Source organism: Schistosoma haematobium, chromosome ZW, assembly GCF_000699445.3.
Source record: "Schistosoma haematobium chromosome ZW, whole genome shotgun sequence".
Taxonomy (NCBI): Eukaryota; Metazoa; Platyhelminthes; class Trematoda; order Strigeidida; family Schistosomatidae; genus Schistosoma; species Schistosoma haematobium.
The window spans coordinates 8,490,832-8,510,468 of record NC_067195.1 but is presented as its reverse complement, the minus strand read 5'-3'; the positions used below and the strand labels follow the sequence as shown (position 1 = coordinate 8,510,468).

At 39.2% G+C, this 19,637-nt stretch overlaps 1 protein-coding gene across 2 annotated transcripts in view; it reads left to right on the top strand.

The window, feature by feature from the left end:
• Positions 1–5,173: 5,173 nt before the first annotated feature.
• Positions 5,174–19,637, top strand: part of MS3_00002701 (uncharacterized protein) — a 29,540-nt gene continuing 15,076 nt past the window's right edge. Inside the window, exons 1-6 of one of the 2 annotated variants that reach the window (XM_051210308.1) lie at positions 5,174–5,535; positions 5,568–5,902; positions 9,448–9,639; positions 10,729–10,873; positions 11,984–12,277; positions 16,748–16,954. In XM_051210308.1, coding sequence (XP_051070295.1) covers positions 5,392–5,535; positions 5,568–5,902; positions 9,448–9,639; positions 10,729–10,873; positions 11,984–12,277; positions 16,748–16,954 — 1,317 coding nt within the window. In that variant the 5' untranslated portion in view covers positions 5,174–5,391. Of the gene's footprint in view, positions 5,536–5,567; positions 5,903–9,447; positions 9,663–10,728; positions 10,874–11,983; positions 12,278–16,747; positions 17,465–19,637 lie in introns of those variants that run through there. The other variant, XM_051210309.1, reaches the window with a different exon arrangement.

Here is a 19,637-nt window from a genome sequence, read left to right as displayed (position 1 = left end):
GATGAGTGTTTCAGTTGACTTTCAATAATCTTCACAGTTTATTTCACTGTCAATAGCCAGGTTATTACTGAAGACGCTGGTAATTGTTACTGATAACATGTGTTTCAGTTACCATTCAAAATGACAAGTATGAGAAGGTAGGACCAGTGAAATGTCACTGAGCCCTAGACAAATCATCCGGCAGTTGGATCACTGAATGTCGAACAGATCATCGCTCCATGCCAAAGTCAAGTACAACCAACGCGCATTAGTTAATCATATGCCATGGACTAGCCCATGCGGCATTGGTCTTACTTTCGCTTGTATCTACTTTAACTAATATATTTCTGTAATAACGTCCTCTGTGTTGTACAGGCTTCAAAACATCTATGGTACATTGATAAGTCAATTGGGGTAGTTCACGTAAAGCGCTGACCACGAGGTGTGACTTCGACGTTAGCTAGTTTGTCACACCATTCACGTCTAACTCGAGTAGGCGTCCAATCATTCAGACATACAATCACCTACGTTGGTGATCTACAAGAATAATCACGTGCTTACAGTTAACAGGATTTAAAACAGGTGTCCAGTACTTTGAGATTTTAATTTAAGGAAGAAACATATGATTATAGTCTCCACGAAGATGGTAGCCCATAATACCAGACGATCCCCCGAACCTTAAGATGATATTCAGTAAACCTTAACAGTAACAGTGGCATTCATTATTTTGGAAAACAATACATACAACTTATGTATACAAGTGCAAGTACAGGCAGTTATCAGGCAAATTGAATTGATCTACTCTTTATGTTAATAGAAAGTTGTTCTTCGTTCGGTAGAGACATTTATTATATTTTAGTTCGAATTCTTTACAGTCTGATCGTTTAATGCCGTAAGGTTTGGTTTTACCAGTGAAGATGTCACTGGTATTTGGAGTTTGACAAGGCTTTAACCATTAACACCCTCTACTACGAATCGTATCCACCAAGTGAAATCAAAAGATAGAAGCGAGGAGGTTTGATGATATATGTGATAAACTATCAATATAACGATGATCGGCAGATCTAGACTGGCTAGCGATTGCAGGGGAAGTTGAGTACGGCTTTCCAACTCGTGATTTGGTGCAGATGCATGATCGAGCGCCTTTAGTTAGGTGAGTCTGTTAAAAATAATGTGGTCAGCATCTAATGTCGAAGACTTACAGAGCTATTTATTTTTGGGATTTATTTACCGCTACAGATCACTGCCGCCCCCTAGTGGGATAGTGATGAACCTAAGATGTGGCCAGCCAGAAGTTGGTCTTTGATAAACACTATTTTCCAAAGGAGCTGGAAAAGAATAAAAATATGTAATTGCATGTCAAAATACACTCGTACGTGCGTAAAGACACAAAGCAGGCGAAAAAAGGAAAGTAAACTCATACCCATGCAATAGCGTAAAAGCGATTTTGAGGAAATTTCTTGGTTTTTTCTAAGGAAAAAATTAAATGTGCATGTATTCGCAAAAAATTTTGTTTATTTTTGGAATAAATATATAAGTATAAGCATATTAATCTTTTTATTATATATAATACAAAGGAAAATCGAGATGGAGTAAACTGTTACCTGGTGTCTCACGTGCAATAATCGTTCAAAAAATCTGGAAACCTTACTCTTTCCAGAACGCGTTGTTTTAGGTTTATTTTCAGATACTGCCGAAGTGTGAACGTGCGTGTTGGCTGTCGGATGATGTTTTATAAATGTCGGAGTTGTGTCGTTCGATTATATCGAAGAAAAATCGACGTGGGTCCGATTTTCTTTTAAATACGTTGCTTTGATGCAGCCGATGCTGATGCTGTCGTTAGTCCCATTCTTATCGACTATTTAGTACTTAGGTTCGCGTCGAAGTTCTTTGAAGGGTCCTTCGTATGCCGATTTGAGAAGTCGTCGGTGTGAGCCTCAACGAACAAAACGTGTGTACTATATCGTAAGTCATGTTGAAAGAAAACGTCAGTTGATTGCGGTCGAGTGGAAACGGGTTTAACTGAACGCACTGCGTTTGTAAGCCTGTTCCTGTAGGAGGGTAGATCCATGTTCATTGAAGAAGATGAAGGATCCACGAATTCTCCTGGAAGTCGAAGTGTCGTTCCATAAACGAGTTAAGTCGCAGTGTATCCAATGTCAGCTTTCACTGCATTGTTAATACCTATTAGGACGAGTAGAATTGCGTCGATCTGCTGTGAAACGTTTGCAGCTGATAGTGAAGATTTTAATTGTCAGTGAAAGAGTCCTACCAACCCGTCTGTTTGTGAGTGGTAGGCGATTGTTCGAAAGCGAGTGATCCCTATTAGTGTGATTAGGCAACGGAAAAGTCCAGATTCGAACTGGCGTCCACGATCTGTAGTGATGGTTGAAGGGCAGCCGAAGTCTGCTACCCATCGTTCGACGAGGGCGCAGGCCACTGTTTCAGCAGTGATGTCCTTGATAGGTACTGCTTCTGGCCATCGAGTGAAACGGTCTACGCAGGTTAAAAGATAAGTGTATCCACTTGAGTCTGGTAGTGGTCCTACTAAATCCAGATGAACATGGTCGAATCGAGCATCAGGAGTTTTAAATAAGCCTAAGCGTAACGACCGAACAACCAATATTCGGTTGGAACACCGGACCGATGAACCAAAAATTTATTCGATTAGACCAGATCATGTTCCTCTTTATAGCGCACAAAGCGTTTTTGAGATACTCGTATTATATATAAAAACACAAACTCTGTGCTCTATATAAATGGTCCTAATTTAGAAAACAGAACAAATTATATCAAAAGTCCGAAACACCACAAACGGTACAGCCTGTGCTATACAGTCAGAAATTTCTCTAACGCAATGTAGCGCACTAAACAATGAAGGAAACAGTCAATACCAAGAGGCTCGATACCTGAGAATCAATAAAAATATTCCCAATAAGACGGGATCAAATATCTATCCGCAGGGATTCCAGCAATCCTCCCAGGCAGAGAGTCAAAAGGTTAACAGTCACACACTGAACCACGCCGACCTTGAGCTTAGTCAAACATGACTTTACTGTCAATAGTCCGGCAACATGCAACGGAAGTTTGGGTAACAAAAGATAAGTCTTTAATCAAAATCACATAATAAAGGCTCAGACGAGGAAGACTGAAGGACAAAAGGTGTGGTTAAACGAGATCTGAATAAAGGTTAAAGTACACGACCGGGAGAAGGAACAAATAAATGACAATACTTTTCAACGAAGAAGCTGCGGAAGGATTTTCATCGTTTTCTTTCTGTCACACTAAGGGACATTTGTTGTGCCTAATCAATTTAGATTTCTGGCAGCTTATACAGGAGGGTGCCCATTCCCTCACGTCTTTATTCATACCAGGCCAGCAAAGCCGATTTGCTATGAGCTTGATGGTTGCACAAACACCTGGATGAGAACGTTTGTACAACGTTTTGAAGAAATTGCGTCGGCACGATTGGGCGATCCCTACCTGTAGATGTGTCACATAGTAAGGTTTCCTTACCTGTCCCTATCTATTTAATAGGCAGTTTAACGGTTGCTGAAGATAACTCGTGCTGAAGACCGATGTCTTCTTTTTGAAGCTGGGAGAGTTTAAGAAAGTCGATTCCTTGGAAACTGTTCAAGGAAGTTATGCGAGACAAAGCATCTGCAACCAGATTGTTTGCTCTAGAAATAATTTGAGTGTCTGAAGTAAACTGCGAAATGTAGTCTAGTTGTCGAGACTCACGAGGTGAATACTTGTCTGAAGATGAGCTCAAAGAGGAGTTAGGAGGTTTATGATCACTGAAAAAAGTGAAGTCTCGGCCTTCGATAGTGTTGAAAATGTCGTACAGCTAGCTAGCTAGGAGTTCCCTACCGAAAGTGCTATACCTCGACTCGGTGTCTAGCAACCATGTCGAGAAAAATGCTAAAGCTTGCCAGTGGTGGTTAACCCATTGTTGTAAGACTCTTCCAATTGTTGAGTCGGATGCTTCTACTGCGATACTAATGGGTCATTTAGTGTTCTGATGTGCGGGCATGGTTCCCTTTGTGATGGGTTCCTTAACTGTGGAGAATGCTATTAGCGTGGTATCGTCCAAATTGATGGATTTCGCATTTCCATGAAGTTGGTCAGTTAGCGGTTTCATAAGTGACGTGCAGTTTGGTATGAACCGTCTATAGAAACTTACCAAGCCGTTAAATGTGCACAATCGCTTAATGTTGGTCGGTTCTGGGTAATCCAGAATGGCCGCCACTTTGGTTCAGAGGGGTCGGATGCCTTGCAGATCAATAGTGTCCTAGGAAATCTAAGGAGTCAGTTCCGACTTGGCATTTTTGAATGTTTATTGTAATGCCATGTGTTCGCAGTTGTTCAGAAACAAGGTCCAGATGCTGGAGATGGGATTCTCTGTCAGGACTTGCTATCAAGCAGTCATCAACATACACATGTACGAAGTTGAGACATAGAAAAACGTCATCTATGAACCTTTGGAATGTATGGGCAGCATTTCGTAGGCCGAAAGTCATGCGCATTAATTCCCAACGACCGAAAGGAGTAATGATGGCGATTTTTGGGATGCCGTCAGTGGTCATGGGAAGTTGGTTATAAGCTTTAACAAAATCGATTTTCGAAAAGACAGTTGTACCTTTCAAGGTAGCTGTCAAGTCGTGAATATGAGGCAACGGGTAACGATCGTAAATACTTTTGCATTCAACCGCCGATAGTCGATAGTTACTGTTGGTCACAGTGTCTGTGCTTATACTTACTTTTACAGTATCGCTTCCCCATCAGATTTACGCCCTTTTAAATCATCATTCAAAAACACTCACCGGTATCGTCTTTTGATATGCACGAACGAAAAGGCTACGAAAACCAAACTAGAATGTCTTTATTTAGCAGTTTGATTGAACTGACGTTCCTACGGACGTTGGTGCTAGGAGAAATCATATGTAGCAACTTAATGCGGAGAGATTGAGACCTTGGTTAGGCGAAATGAGGGTCACGAGTAAGTTAGAAAGTTAAAAATTATGAACTACCTACCTGAAACACCCGAGACCGACTCGCTCTTGAAGTTTGTGAGTTGAATGTCGGTATGAGGTGATTATTTCTACAACCCAATTTTTTTTATATGCTTTCCATATGCATCAAAACCATTTGAAGCAAGTTCAAATTATGCAGTTGAATTAAGTTGTCTAAGTTATATTTGCTGTTTGACATACTGCTATAGACCTGTACCCTACTATAACGTTGAGAAGCATGAGGAAAGAAATAAGCTAGTTTATTCAACTCGTCACAAAATTATTGGATATTGGAAACGAGGGGTATTTGGTCGCCGAAGGTCGTCTACAGCTGACCTTCATCCACTACGGAAGTCACACCTGCATACTACGTGTATTTTCTACTCAAATAGTCCCCACAATGAACAATAAAATCACTGCAAAGGAGTTACGACAACAGTTCTTCGATTTTTTCAAATCTAAAGGACATGTTTATGTCCATTCTTCTTCTACTATCCCTCATAATGATCCCACACTCTTGTTTGCAAATGCTGGAATGAATCAGGTAACTGCTCATTGAATTTTGACTTCGCTCAGTACAAACCGATCTTCCAAGGAACTGTAGATCCAAATAGCGAACTAGGCCGACTCAAAAGAGCATATAATTCTCAAAAATGTATCAGAGCTGGAGGAAAACATAATGACTTGGATGACGTCGGACGTGATGTTTACCACCATACATTTTTTGAAATGCTTGGAAATTGGTCGTTTGGAGATTATTTCAAAAAAGAAGCTTGTGAATGGGCTTGGGAATTATTGACGGAAGTGTGGAAAATACCGAGTGAACGTTTGTATGTTACATACTTTGGTGGTGATATCTCAAATGGTCTACCTGCAGATGAAGAAGCGCGTGACATTTGGATTTCAATTGGGTACTGTTTTGCACCAAAAATTCTCTTGTTTTTTAAACCATCCTACGTGAAACTTGATATACCTGCAGATCTTCGATATTAATGTATTATTATGAAATATACACGTTTATCGCGTGATAACTACCTTGAACTGTGTACCGTAATGGTCTTTCGAACATCTGGTAGTTATTGTAAAGAAGTGTTACTCAGATATTTGGCATCCTACTAAGAACTGAATCAAAAGCACCTCCCACTGACACCTGAGCAGATAGTGTCATCGTCTGCCTCCACAGGTATAGTCCATTTAATTGTATAGTGACAAAAATTAGCAGCCACATGTTTCCGGACTATTTTATTTGGGTGATTGTGTCTGAGTTAGTTTATTTAGGAAAGAGTTAACGCCAGTTCCTGAAGTTGCTGCAACACGATGCTTTCTACTTGAATGTTCTAGTTTGAAAGTTTTACCAACAGTTCATTTCTATACTTGATGTTCAGCATTTTGCAGAACCGTACATTTAATAGGGAATACTAGTCAGACACAAGGAGCTAGTTGAACAAAATTTTGAATTATCGCAGATGTAGATACTGTTTTAGTACTAATCAATTATTGAGGTCTAGTACTCAATACGCCACTTTGGATGGCCCACGAAAATCAATTATGAAATTGTCCAACTACTCGCGAATTTTGTCTTGAACAGTCAGACAGGCCGATTCAAGGAAATTATCGAGGCATTCATTACAGTAGTCCATCTACACTTAGTATTCGCTGATTACGTTTCGGAAACTCATTACGCGCCACTTGTTTCTGCTTCTCAGTCCATTTATTACTAGCAGTTATTTATTTATTTAAACACAAATATTGGTACAAGGAGGGACCGAATATATAGACACCACCCTTCGTCACTCGACATGTGTGAGGGTTGGGATACTGTTCAGGTACCCAAACCGAAGCACGTGGTTTTCTTAGGGAGTCATTCCCTGAGCCTTTGACCTAAAGGTCTAATCCACGAAATAGTAGAGTAACGTTGGGAGATGCAGTTCTATGATAGTCGGTGACCAAAAGGGGTTCACACGCAATTTGTTTCCTCAGGATCGTGGAGCCCATGTGCACCAGGGCATTTGGGTGCAGGTATTTGTCTTTCTGCTACTGCAATTCAGGTTCAAACGCTGCTTTGCTCTCTTTAGCTTTGACCATCTGATAGTATCACTGGCCTCGGAGTATGAGTCAAAGTCAAGTACACGAATCTGTAATTTGTAGTTATTGACAACAGTGGTAATAATAATAATACTAATGGCCACGTCTTATTTACTCCTATATCTTTCTATTTCTGTAAATTTTATTAGGTAGAAAGTGTGGTAATCAAAAATAGAACTTTTATACCAGGTTTTTTATTGCCTTGTTGGTTTTTCATAAGTTCTGTTCACTTTCGAAAAAAAGATAACGAGTTGTTAAGTTTCTGCAATGAGAATATTTCATCCTGTGATCTTGAACTTTGAGATTAAGAAGCAATTTCAACAGCATGAAGAACTTTGACATAAGTTTGATGACCGTACCATCCACTAAACCTTGGAATTAACAACAACCCAAGCAGTTACTTACTGCGCCTGTTACTCCCAATGGAGCATAGGCCGCCGACCAACATTCCCTCTGTCTTGAGCCTTTCTTTCTAGTCCTATCCAATTGTTGTTCATTCTTCTCACGTCTGTTTCCATTTGTCGACGTAATATGTTCTTCCTTTGGCCCTGAGGGTCCTAGGTGGATGCTTGCCTTGTGACGCAGTTGGGTGCTTTCTCCTATCCACTTCCAATTTTTTCTTCCTGATTTCTTCCTCCACTGGGATCTGGTTTGTTCTCTCTCACAGTAGGTTGCTGCTGATAGTGTCTGGCCAACGGATTCGAAGTATCTTGCGTAGACAACTGTTAATAAACACTTGTATCTTCTGGATGATGACTTTCGTAGTTCTCCAGGTTTTCGCCACATACAGTAAAACTGTCTTGACATTTGTATTGAAAGTTCTGACTTTGATGTTGGTTGACAGTTGTTTTGAGTTCCAGATGTTCTTCAGTTGTAGATATATTGCTCTTGCTTTGCTGATCCGCGCCTTGACATCTGCATCAGATCCACCATGTTCATCAATGATGCTGCCCAGTTATATACAGGTTTTTACACCTAAGTAGTTATTAGTATAAATATATGACTCCTCACATATTTTTTATGATTGTTTCCTAGATTTTATTAGATAAGCATTTTAACTAGTGCGTTTCCATGGTTCAAACATAATAGTTTGTTCTTGAATATTGATACTGTGTAATACTGGTTAGTTGTGTAGTTCCTGGTTCAAGCCACTAAATGCCCTGGTACTGCCGAGAGTGGGGAGAGTTAGCTTTCCCTCTCGTAATGCTCTCACGTGGCCACGCATATATAGCCGCTACCAGGGAAGTCCTACTCACTGCCTTTTCGCGGCATTACTGTTTTTCACGAAATTGAGAGAACGAAAGGCGAATGTCCGGCGCTTTAACCGGGTTGGTGGATATGGAGGATCCACCTAGGGGAGTCGCAGAACCTTGATTTCAAACCAATAGTGTACATGGGCTGCTGGATCTTGAAGGAACAAATGGTGTACGAACCAATCGTTGGTCACCGGCTTCTATGGGACTGCATCTCTTGACGTCGCTCTACTGTCTTGTGAATCAAACCTTCAGATCGAAGACCTCGGGTGTGGCTCAAGAAAATCACCTGCTTTGGTTTCGGCACTCGGGAAGTATCCCAGCCCTCACACAAATCAAGTGACTTGTGTGATGCATATGAATTCTGTGTTCGATCATCGCTGTCTCCGAAGGATTGCTGACATTCAGTGGCAACACCATGTCAGTAATGCAGAGGTTCGGCATCGTGTGTTCGGGCACAGAGATGATAATTCAATTGGTGTCACCATCTTGAAACACCGACTTCGGTGGCTTGGACATGTTCTACGAATGTCGTCCCAGAGAATTCCACGTCGTGCATTATTTGCCGACCCTGGGACTGGTTGGAAGAAGCGGAGAGGTGGTCAGTGCATGACATGGTGTCGTGGTATGAAAGAAAGCTGCAAAGGACTGGCTTGTGTTGGTCCTTCACGACTCCCTGGTTGGGGTCCGAGAGATGGTGCTACACAGTGGCTAGAGACGTTATCAGATATGGCTCAGAATAGAAGCCAGTGGCGATCCTGCTGTAACCTTCTTTTACTTTCTTCATAAAAAGTGGTTGTGTCTCCCTTACCTGAAAGATTTCTTCTGATTGTACCTTTCCGTTCCCTCATTACTACCACACTACCTTACACCAATCTCTTCGTTATTGTTCTCTTTTTTTTTGCGCTCCTTAGCTTTTTTTTCTATTTCTCTTCGAATTCTCATTGTTTTGTGTGGCGCATATATATTGGCGCTCTCTTGTACCAATATCCATGTGTTCAAATAAATAATAAATAAAATTAAACAGATTCTACATTGTACTGATGTTTTTGTTTTGTATTATCCTTGAGAATATACTTAAACTCGACTTCGACATTCTTAACTTTTCTGATTTCAAGATTACCTAAGGATCACGTGCTTCCGTTTGGTATGAAAGAGAACTTTTGGGAGATGGGTGAAACAGGTCCTTGTGGCCCTTGCTCTGAAATACACTATGATCGTGTAGGAGATCGTGCTGCTGCTCATTTGGTTAATCAAGATGATCCAGATGTACTGGAAATATGGAACCTTGTGTTCATACAGTTTAACCGGTATTCTAACATAACTTTTAAGTGTATGTATATTTATGTTTGTTTTGTCCTTTAAAGTTGAAGATACGATAATAGATCATACTAAATGCAATTACGTGAAAAATGACCTAACTTCTGTAAGGTACATTTGTTGTATATTGCCAGCGTTTCTTATGAGGGATCTACATTTTTCGTCCCATCGAGCTTTGATGACGTGATCTAAGCTTACAAATCCAAACCAAGTTATGTGTTCATGTTAACTCCAACCAGTTTGTTTGCTATTCCTACAATATTACATTCAATCACTTTCCTTCACAAATTTAAATGAAACAAAAATGACTTTAATTGTGGATTACGATAAATTTATTGTATTTGGTTGCTTGTTCTTCGGCCACATGCAAAATAGTATGTTTAATTCCAATTATTAACATGATTTAAAAAAAAACTAATTGTCAGTCAATAACAATTGTTTGTAATATGAAAGAAGTTAGAAACCAAAGTTTCTTAAAAGAGGGTTATTCTTATAATTGTCTAGAGTGCTTATCGCAGAATATTAAGATAATTTGATTACGTAATGTAGCAAAGTTCTAGAGGTTTAGAATGGGCTTTATACAATGGTTATGACTCATATTTTGGTATACGCATTCTTATTTAATTAATAAGTTATAAAATCAAAATTAGTTCGAGCATATTTTCATATCACACATATCCAATATTTTTGGAATGTTTGCTAAAGCTGGAAAAAATCTGTTCCGTAAGAAAACACGGACGAAATACTTTAGAGCGAACAATATAAGGCTCTACTGATTGAGCTACAAAACGTAACTACGTATGTAACTTCTATTTCATGTCTTAAAAATACACCTTAGAGATAATCTTTATTTCGGTGGTTTTAATTCTTTTCTCATTTTCTCTTAGGTCTTATCATTCTTCTGTACACAAGGTTGTGTCGTGTAGCATAAGTACTTGTATATACTCGGTGACTACAATATACGATAGGTTTTGGCAAAAATCTGAACTATGAATAAGACGTTATTTGTGTTTAGTAACCCATCTTTTCAACATTTACAAGACAACCTGACATTTCTATTTCTATAACTTTTGTTTAAGGGAAGAGGGTGGATCTTTAAAACCTCTACCGGCAAAACATATTGATACAGGCATGGGATTTGAACGGGTCTTGTCAGTTCTTCAGAACAAACGATCTAATTATGATACAGACTTATTCGTACCTTTATTCAAGACAATCGAAGCTGTAAGTTTTGTTTTGAATATTAGAAATTCGTTAGTTAAGAATTTAGTAATTTATTTAGGGCTTATAAATTGTAAACTTCACGATTATAGAGAATTCCTCATTTCTTTAATGAACAATACATGTCGAGAATATTCACCCCTTTCTAAAGTATTTATATTAGTAAGTTCTTAACAGTAATATAGCTTTTGCTAAGTAGATTTTGTCCTATGACTAAGTAAAAATATTTTACATTTCATCTCAACTTTTTATTCACTAATAAAGTTGCTTAGAGGCACTTAATTAAGTTTTCGCTAGAAAAAGTTTTGTTGACCAATAACCCGGCTCAGAAGCCGTATGTGTGTTCATCTATTAGACTGTATGCTACATCTGTTTTGTCAGCTTACTGAACTAACTGACTATCCTCACCACTATTGATATCGAAATCCTTAAAATACTGTTAGATAAGAAAATATTCAAAATGAATGTTCATCAACTTTACGGGACCAAGAAATGTCTTATTGTATGCTGTCTATTACGCTAATTAGCTTAATATTGCTTTATCCTTGTATGCGTAATTTTTATGCGTGTTCATGAGTCATCTCACTACAGGTAAACTAACTTTTTCAAACACAATACCCTTGACGTTTTCTCTAGTCATAAAATGTAAAGTTTAGTTATGTTCTCCTAGTTATTTCTTCAGTCTGGAGCCATATACATATGTGTCCAGGTTGTTACATTCTTATATCAGTCAATCATCTTGTAATATTGTTTTTCAGGTCATAAAATAATTTTAAGCATTTTCAGAGTAATACTTTAGTGGTGTTTTCCATAATCGACCCAAGTTTAAACCACCATTAAAAACCTGAAAGCAATGGGCGGCCGTTTCGTCGTAGTGTGGGACTCCTCAACAGCGCAAATCTACAACTCCACACTTGAGGATCGAGTTTAAGACCTTCGGTCGCGCGCGTAAACGCTTAACTTCCAAACCACTGAGTCGGTATCGAACGATGTTAATGTCTTAATCACTTTTTTCACCCCACTTTTTAGTGTTCCTTATTTTTGGTTTTCTGGCTGTATACTTTTTGCAAATATTTAACATTTATTTATTTGCCTTCTCTCTTTATCTTGTAGGGCACTAATACAAGACCCTATACGGGCAAAGTGGGAGTTGAAGATACTGATAAAATTGATATGGCTTATCGTGTACTAGCTGATCATGCTCGAGTTCTGACCATTGCTTTAGGCGACGGTGGACGTGCTCAGAACACTGGTCGAGGATATGTGATCCGTCGCATTTTAAGACGTGCTGTTAGATTTGCTATTGAGGTTTTAAACGCGAAGCCTGGGTTTTTAGCTACTTTAGTTGACGTTGTGATTGAGACGTTAGGAAATGCTTTCCCAGAAGTAACCCGAGATCCGGATACAGTACGTTTACTGGTTTACCTCTCGAATTTCTCAATGACACTGAAAGGACATTTGTAAATTGTACACATCTCTATTTTGTATATTTATTCATTTATGTAAACACAAATATTGGTACAAGGAGGGTCCGAATATATATGCAACACCCTTCGTCACTCGATATGTATGAGGGTTGGGATACTGTTCAGGTACCCGAACCTTTGACCTAAAGGTCTAATCCACGAAATAGTAGAGTAACGTTGGGAGATGCAGTTCTATGATAGTCGGTGACCAAAAGGGGTTCACACGCAATTTGTTTCCTCAGGATCGTGGAGCTCATGTGCACCATTGGTTTGGAACCAGAGTTCTCCAACTCCCTTAGGTGGATCCTCTGTATCCATCAACCGAGTGAAAGCACTGGACATTCGCTTTTCGGTCCTCTGAATTTCATAAAATCACCCTGCTGTGAGAAGGCAGTGAGTAGGACTTCCATGGTAGTGGTTGTGTACGCGTGGTCATGTGAGAGCATTTCGATAGAGAGAGAGAGCTGACTCTGCCCACCCTCGAGTGTATCAGGGCATTACATGTGCAGGATAACTTTTTCACACCTGTTTTTATGAGAAAAGGATTATCTAATTAGTACTTACTTCACCTAATTAGTGTTTTTAGCATAATCGGTGGAAAGCCTGCTTTAAAGTCCATACCTTGTTTATATTGAATTAAATTGTTACGATATGCACATATCTAATATCCATCACCTATTAACCTATTTAACTGGTTTAAAATATTTACCTAATTATCTTTTACAATACAATGGACAGCTCGAAATCAATTAGACGATTTGGGCTTCGCAGATGACCTAGCCCTCCTATCGCATCCACACGAACAGATGCAGACAAAGACAGCCAGTGTAGCAGCAGCCTCTGCATTAGTAGGCCTCAGCATACACAAAGGAAAACCAAGGTCCTCAAATTCAAGGCGGAGAACAGCAATCCAATCACTCTTGATGGCGAAACTCTGGAATATGTAGAATCCTTCACATACCTGGGAAGCATCATCGATGAACAAGGAGGCTCAGATGCAGACGTAAAGGCAAGGATTGGCAAAGCAAGGGTCGCATTCCTACAATTGAAGAACATATGGAACTCAAAACAACTTTCAACCAATATCAAAGTGAGAATCTTCAATACGAACGTCAAGGCAGTTCTACTGTATGGAGCTGAAACTTGGAGAACTACAACAACCACCATCAAGAAGGTACAAGTATTTATAAATAGCTGCCTTCGCAAGATACTCAACATCCATTGGCCGGATACCATCAGCAATAGCTTTTTGTGGGAGAGAACAAATCAGCTTCCAGCTGAAGAAGAAATTAGGAAAGGACGATGGAAATGGATAGGACATACATTACGCAAATCATCAAACTGCATCACGAGACAAGCCCTAACTTGGAATCCTGAAAGGAAGCGGAAAAGAGGAAGGCCAAAGAGCACATTGCGTCGGATAATAGAAGCACATATGAAAAAGATGAATAACAACTGGAAGGAGCTGGAAAGGGTTGCCCAGGACAGGGTTGGATGGAGAATGCTAGTGAGCGGCCTATGCTCCTTCAAGAGGAGTAACAGGCGTAAGTAAGTTATTATAATGTTCTGCTGTGCGATGATCATACAATCCATTTCCATCAGTAAAATATTATCACAGCTACTGATAACCTGTAAGCAACTTGTAAGAATTCTTTTTGGAACCTCAAAGCTAACCTTTACATCTCAAAAACCTGATTTTGAATGTAAAGTAGCCATCGAAAACAGACAAGTTGCTATAAATGCATTACTGTCGATCTTCTAGTTCATCTCTTGTGTATATTACAAATCACTTGCTGTGATTTTATGTAGCGCGTGGTACATACTTCTTTAAAATGAAGTCCGGTTAAACGAGGAGGGTTAGCATGAGGTCAACAACCCTACCCCGTAGAAAACAAATTCACTCAGGAAACGCTAACCAGAATAAACGATTCAAGCCATTTAAACTCTGTCCTGGAAGTTGAAGGATATTCATTTGGAATAATCATAACGCCTCATACTGAAAGTCGAAATTCTTCCTAAGTCACAAGACCGATACCTCTTCTGACAACCAGAGCAACAATTAATATAGGTACATGGAATGTTCGGAAAATGTGTGAGACCAAGAGGACCAGTCAAATAGCTACAGAGATGAAGAGATACAACATGGTAGTGCTCTGAATAAGTGAAACTTATTGGACCCAGACCGGGCAGAAAAAAAACAAGAACCTGGAGGGATGCTGTTGTACTCTGGTCATGAAAAAGAAACTGCTTCACACACACAAGGAGTTGCACTGATGCTGTTCAGAGAAGCACTTATAGGATGGTAATCTCATGGATCAAGGATCATTAAAGCATCCTTCGAAACAAAGAAATTTGGGATTACAATGAATGTTGTCCAGTGTCATGCTTTCACCATTAAAAGCAATGACGACGTTAAAGTTCAGTTTTACGAGAGGCTATAGTCGGTCGTGCCCAGGAAAGGATCTGATCATCGTGATGGGAGACCTAGACGTCAAAGTCAACACCAGGTATGAATATATCACTGAACGACATGAACTGACTGGAGGAAATGAACGAGAACGTAGAGATATTTGCAAATCTATGTGACTCCAACAAAATGGTTGTAGCTGGCACTATATTCCCTCATAAACGCATATACAAAGCTACATGGGTCTCACCGGGTCACATTACAGAGAACCAGGTTGATCGTATCTTTATTACTAAAAAATTCAGTAGGTCAATGGAAGACGTGAGAATCAGAAGAGGAACTGACATAGCTTCATATTGCCACTTGGTCGTCGTCAAGATGAAACTCAAGCTAAAGAAGCAATGGACAACCCGAGAAACAGCATTCAGTCAGTCAGTAACAGCATAGATATTCGTACGTCCGTACATCAGTTCGAGTTGCCATACCACATTAGCACAGAGATACAGTTGTCGATTCAAATCCCGTAGTGGTAGAGGTAGTAAGAGTATAAGCAGTAATCGGAAAGATTAGGGTTTGAAGATGTTAATTAAGGAGTATAATCCAGTGAAATAAATTTGGAAAGAGAAGAAAGGGACATGAAGAAACATCATTACGGATGTTTAATATAGCCTTCCATCGAGATACTGCTAAACTCAACGAATTCAAGGTAGTTCTCAGTAGCAGGTTCCAAGTCTTAAAAGATTTATTCAGAGAAGAGGAAACTAGTATGAAGCACAACTGGAAAAGAGCCAAAAAGCACTAACTTCCACATGTCAGGAGGTGCTGGACCGCAAGAAGCATCATCATAAGGAATGGGACAAGAAGAGAGCAATTAACAACAGTCGAAGAAGAGCAGAGAAACTCAAGGGACAGATTGAGTGCACAAAGAAGCAAACAAGAGAGTGGAGAGGAGCATTAGAGCCAACAAGCGGAAACACGTGAAAGACCTATCAGCGACAGCGGGAAGAGCTGTAAGAGTAACTAGCAGGAAATATTAAGATCATATACATAACACTAGATGCAGGTGAAGACAGCCAGTGTAACAGCAACTTCTGGAACAGTAAGCCTCAACATGCACAAAGGAAGTAGCGAGATCCTTAAATATTATGACACGTGCACTGACCAAATCATACCTTATAGAGAAGCTAAAAAGGAGGTGGGAAGTTTCATATACCTGAACAGTATCACTGGTAAACAACGGGGATCTGATGCAGATATGAAGGCATGGATTGGCAAAACAAGACCTGCATTCCTACAATTGAAGAACATATGGAACTCAAAACAACTGTCAGCCAACATCGAAATCAGTACCTTCAATACGAACGTCGAGACAGTTCTATTGTACGGAGCTAAAACTTGGAGAACTACTACAACCATCGTAAAATATAAACAATTGTCTACGCAAAATACTGAATTTCCATTTGAGCGGATACCATCAGCAATAGCCTATTGTGAGAGAAAACAAACCTGCTTCCAGCTGGAGAAGAAATGAGGTAACGTCGCTGGAGGTGAACAGGACATACATTGCGGGAATCAAACTGCACCACGAGACAAGCGCTAACTTGGGATCCTGAAGGGGAACAGAAAATAAGAAAACCAAAAAACACTGCGTCGGGAATTGAAAACAGACATCAAAAGGATGAGTAGCAACTGGAATGGATTTCCCAGGACAGAATTCGATGGAGAATCCTGGTGGGTGGCCTATACTCCTCCACGAGGAGTAACAGGTGTAGGTAAGCAAGTAGTTTTGTTTGGATTAAGAATCGGCGAAGAATTAGCTCAGATGGATCGAAGCCAAATCACTCGAATTTTAACCAAACGCTGATTAGTTTTCGTACCATTCACAGAAAGTATGGCTGTAAGCCGAGCTCATAAATCTGTATGTGACTGTTAGATCATGTTTCATTTTATCGTTTTACCCAGTTTAATTTAAATATATTTCTATTCTATTCATATTCTTTTTAGATAAAAGAACTTATTAATGAAGAAGAAGGACAATTTTTAGTTACTTTAAAGCGTGGCCGACGTTTCCTTGATCGTGTAATCAAAGATTTAGAAGTATCAGGGAGTAACATCACTACGTTGTCCGGTGAAGTTGCTTGGGGTTTATATGAAACCTACGGTTTTCCTTTGGATTTAACACAAATACTGGCTGAAGAACACCATTTAAAGGTACTTTGTTCTGTCACAATTTTTTTTTAAGGCCAGATACACGAATCTTTATCTAGTAGATGAGTTCAAAGCTTACTTAGAGTATTGTTCAAAAAATTTAGTAAACAGCTGTTCTTTTTAAGGGCTTATCACAATATATGTATACGAATATGTAAGTCAAAGATGCATCTTGTAAGTGGGTATTGTACATAACTACATGAAATATGACAAACAGCCGATTGTTTTGCTGAAGTTTTTTGTGTGTGCAACATTATGATCTAACTAATAATCCAACTTTATGTAAATCAATGTAAAAAAAGTTGGCTGATGTTTACTACCTTCCCCTCGTAGGTATATAACTCATCCTTGACGAGACCATGACTTCAATACTCTAATATTTATTCCACTAACTTGTTAGAACTATAAGTTAATGGACTGTACACTTAATAAAAGCTCTGTTATTACAAATATTGCTTGTGAATTTATTTTTCTATGTAGAAAATACGATTTCAATACATACTTAAAGATTTGGATTTTTATGTTTACAAGTAAAAAAAATCAGTAGTATTATTTTACAGACAGAAGTTCGTTTAAGTAATATATAAAATGATAGAAATGAACATCTAGTACTGTTAAATAATAATTGCAACTTGATACATCTGTTTACTCTCAACACACTTGTATTTGCCCTAATAATTTTATTAATACATTCTCTTTTGGTAGAGTTTTGTTCTCTGAGCTGGATGGTTTGGTCGTGGAGCTTTCATCGTTCTTCTGAACGACATCATCAGCACAAACTTCAAATAGAAGTGAAGTGTTTGAATTTCTCCATATGTGTTTCAAAGCTTGTTCTGTACACCTCGATGTTTCTTTTGCTAATTTTGGTTCAATTGAGGTGAATAGTGCTGTTACGTCGAAGGATATCATCAGTTCGTCGTTGTTGGTTTGGATGTCCTTAATTTGGTCCAGGAATTGTGTAGGGGATTTGATGGAGTGGTTGGCTGAATCTACTAAATGTTTCAGTATTCTTGAAATTTCTTTTGACAAATTGTACGTTGGTGTTCCGGGGAGTGCTACAATTGGACGTAGTGGGATGTTTGGTTTGTGTATTTTGGGTCTGCCGTAGAATCGAGGGAATACTGGTCCGTTGGACTTCATTCAAAGAAGAATACGTCAAAAAAGCCGAAGAACTACTGGAAGATAAGAGTACATACAAACTGATGGATACAAATCCCGTCAAAAAATTAGACAACCAAATCTCAAAGACCTTAAACAAACTAGTCAAAGCAGGAGAAATAACAAAACAAGAACAATGGAGAATGAAATCCAACGGACCAGTACTCCCTCGATTCTACGGCAGACCCAAAATACACAAACCAAACATCCCACTACGTCCAATTGTAGCACTCCCCGGAACACCAACGTACAATTTGTCAAAAGAAATTTCAAGAATACTGAAACATTTAGTAGATTCAGCCAACCACTCCATCAAATCCCCTACACAATTCCTGGACCAAATTAAGGACATCCAAACCAACAACGACGAACTGATGATATCCTTCGACGTAACAGCACTATTCACCTCAGTTGAACCAAAATTAGCAAAAGAAACTATAACCCTGCTGCTCAACAACGACACAAACCTCACTAAATACACGAAGCTTCAAATTCAAAGTCTACAGGAACTCATCAATTTATGCTTAACAACATATTTTCAATTCAACAACAAAATCTACGAACAAACGAAAGGGACACCAATGGGATCACCAATATCAGGATTGATCGCAGAGGCAGTGATGCAAAGACTAGAAGCCGCTATATTACCAGTGATCAAACCAAAAATTTGGATTCGTTATGTAGACGACACCTTCTTTATCGTCAAAAAGAATGAACTAGAAAACACTTACAAACTGATCAACAACGTCTTCGATGACATCAAGTTCACCATGGAACAGGAGTCAAACAACAAACTACCATTCTTGGGTATATTGATCACTAGAACCGACACAAGAAAACCGGAAACTCAAGTATATAGGAAACCAACCCATACAGATCAAATTCTCAACTACAATAGCAACAACGTAAGAGCTCACAAAATCAACTGCGTACACAATTTGTTCAAGAGGACGAGAACACACTGCAGCACACTGGCAGCACGAAGAAATGAAGAGAAATACCTGAAGGATGTATTTCAGAAGAACGGCTACCCAATCAACTTCATCGAAAAGTACCAACCGCACGCAGCATTAGAACTCAAGTCAAGCACAAAAGTCAACAAAAGGATCACCCTACCATATATACAAAGAATATCAGAAACCGCAACAAGACTGCTGAAAACCTTCGGAATAGGTGTAGCACACAAACCGACAAAATCACTACAATCAATCCTATGCAAACCAAAAGATGAAATAACAAAGGAAAACAAATCAAACATCATCTACAAAATAAATTGTACCAACTGCGACAAACACTACATCGGACAAAGCGGACGCCCCCTCCACCTACGCCTACATGAACATCAATTAGCAGTCAAACGCCATGATATCTCTTCACTTATATCAATACACGTGGATAACTACGGACATTCATTCGATTGGGAAAATGTAGAAATATTAGACAGAGGAAACTCCAAAAACACCAGAGAATTTTTAGAAGCTTGGCACTCAGGTCAATCAGCAATCAACAAGCATATTGAAATCAATCC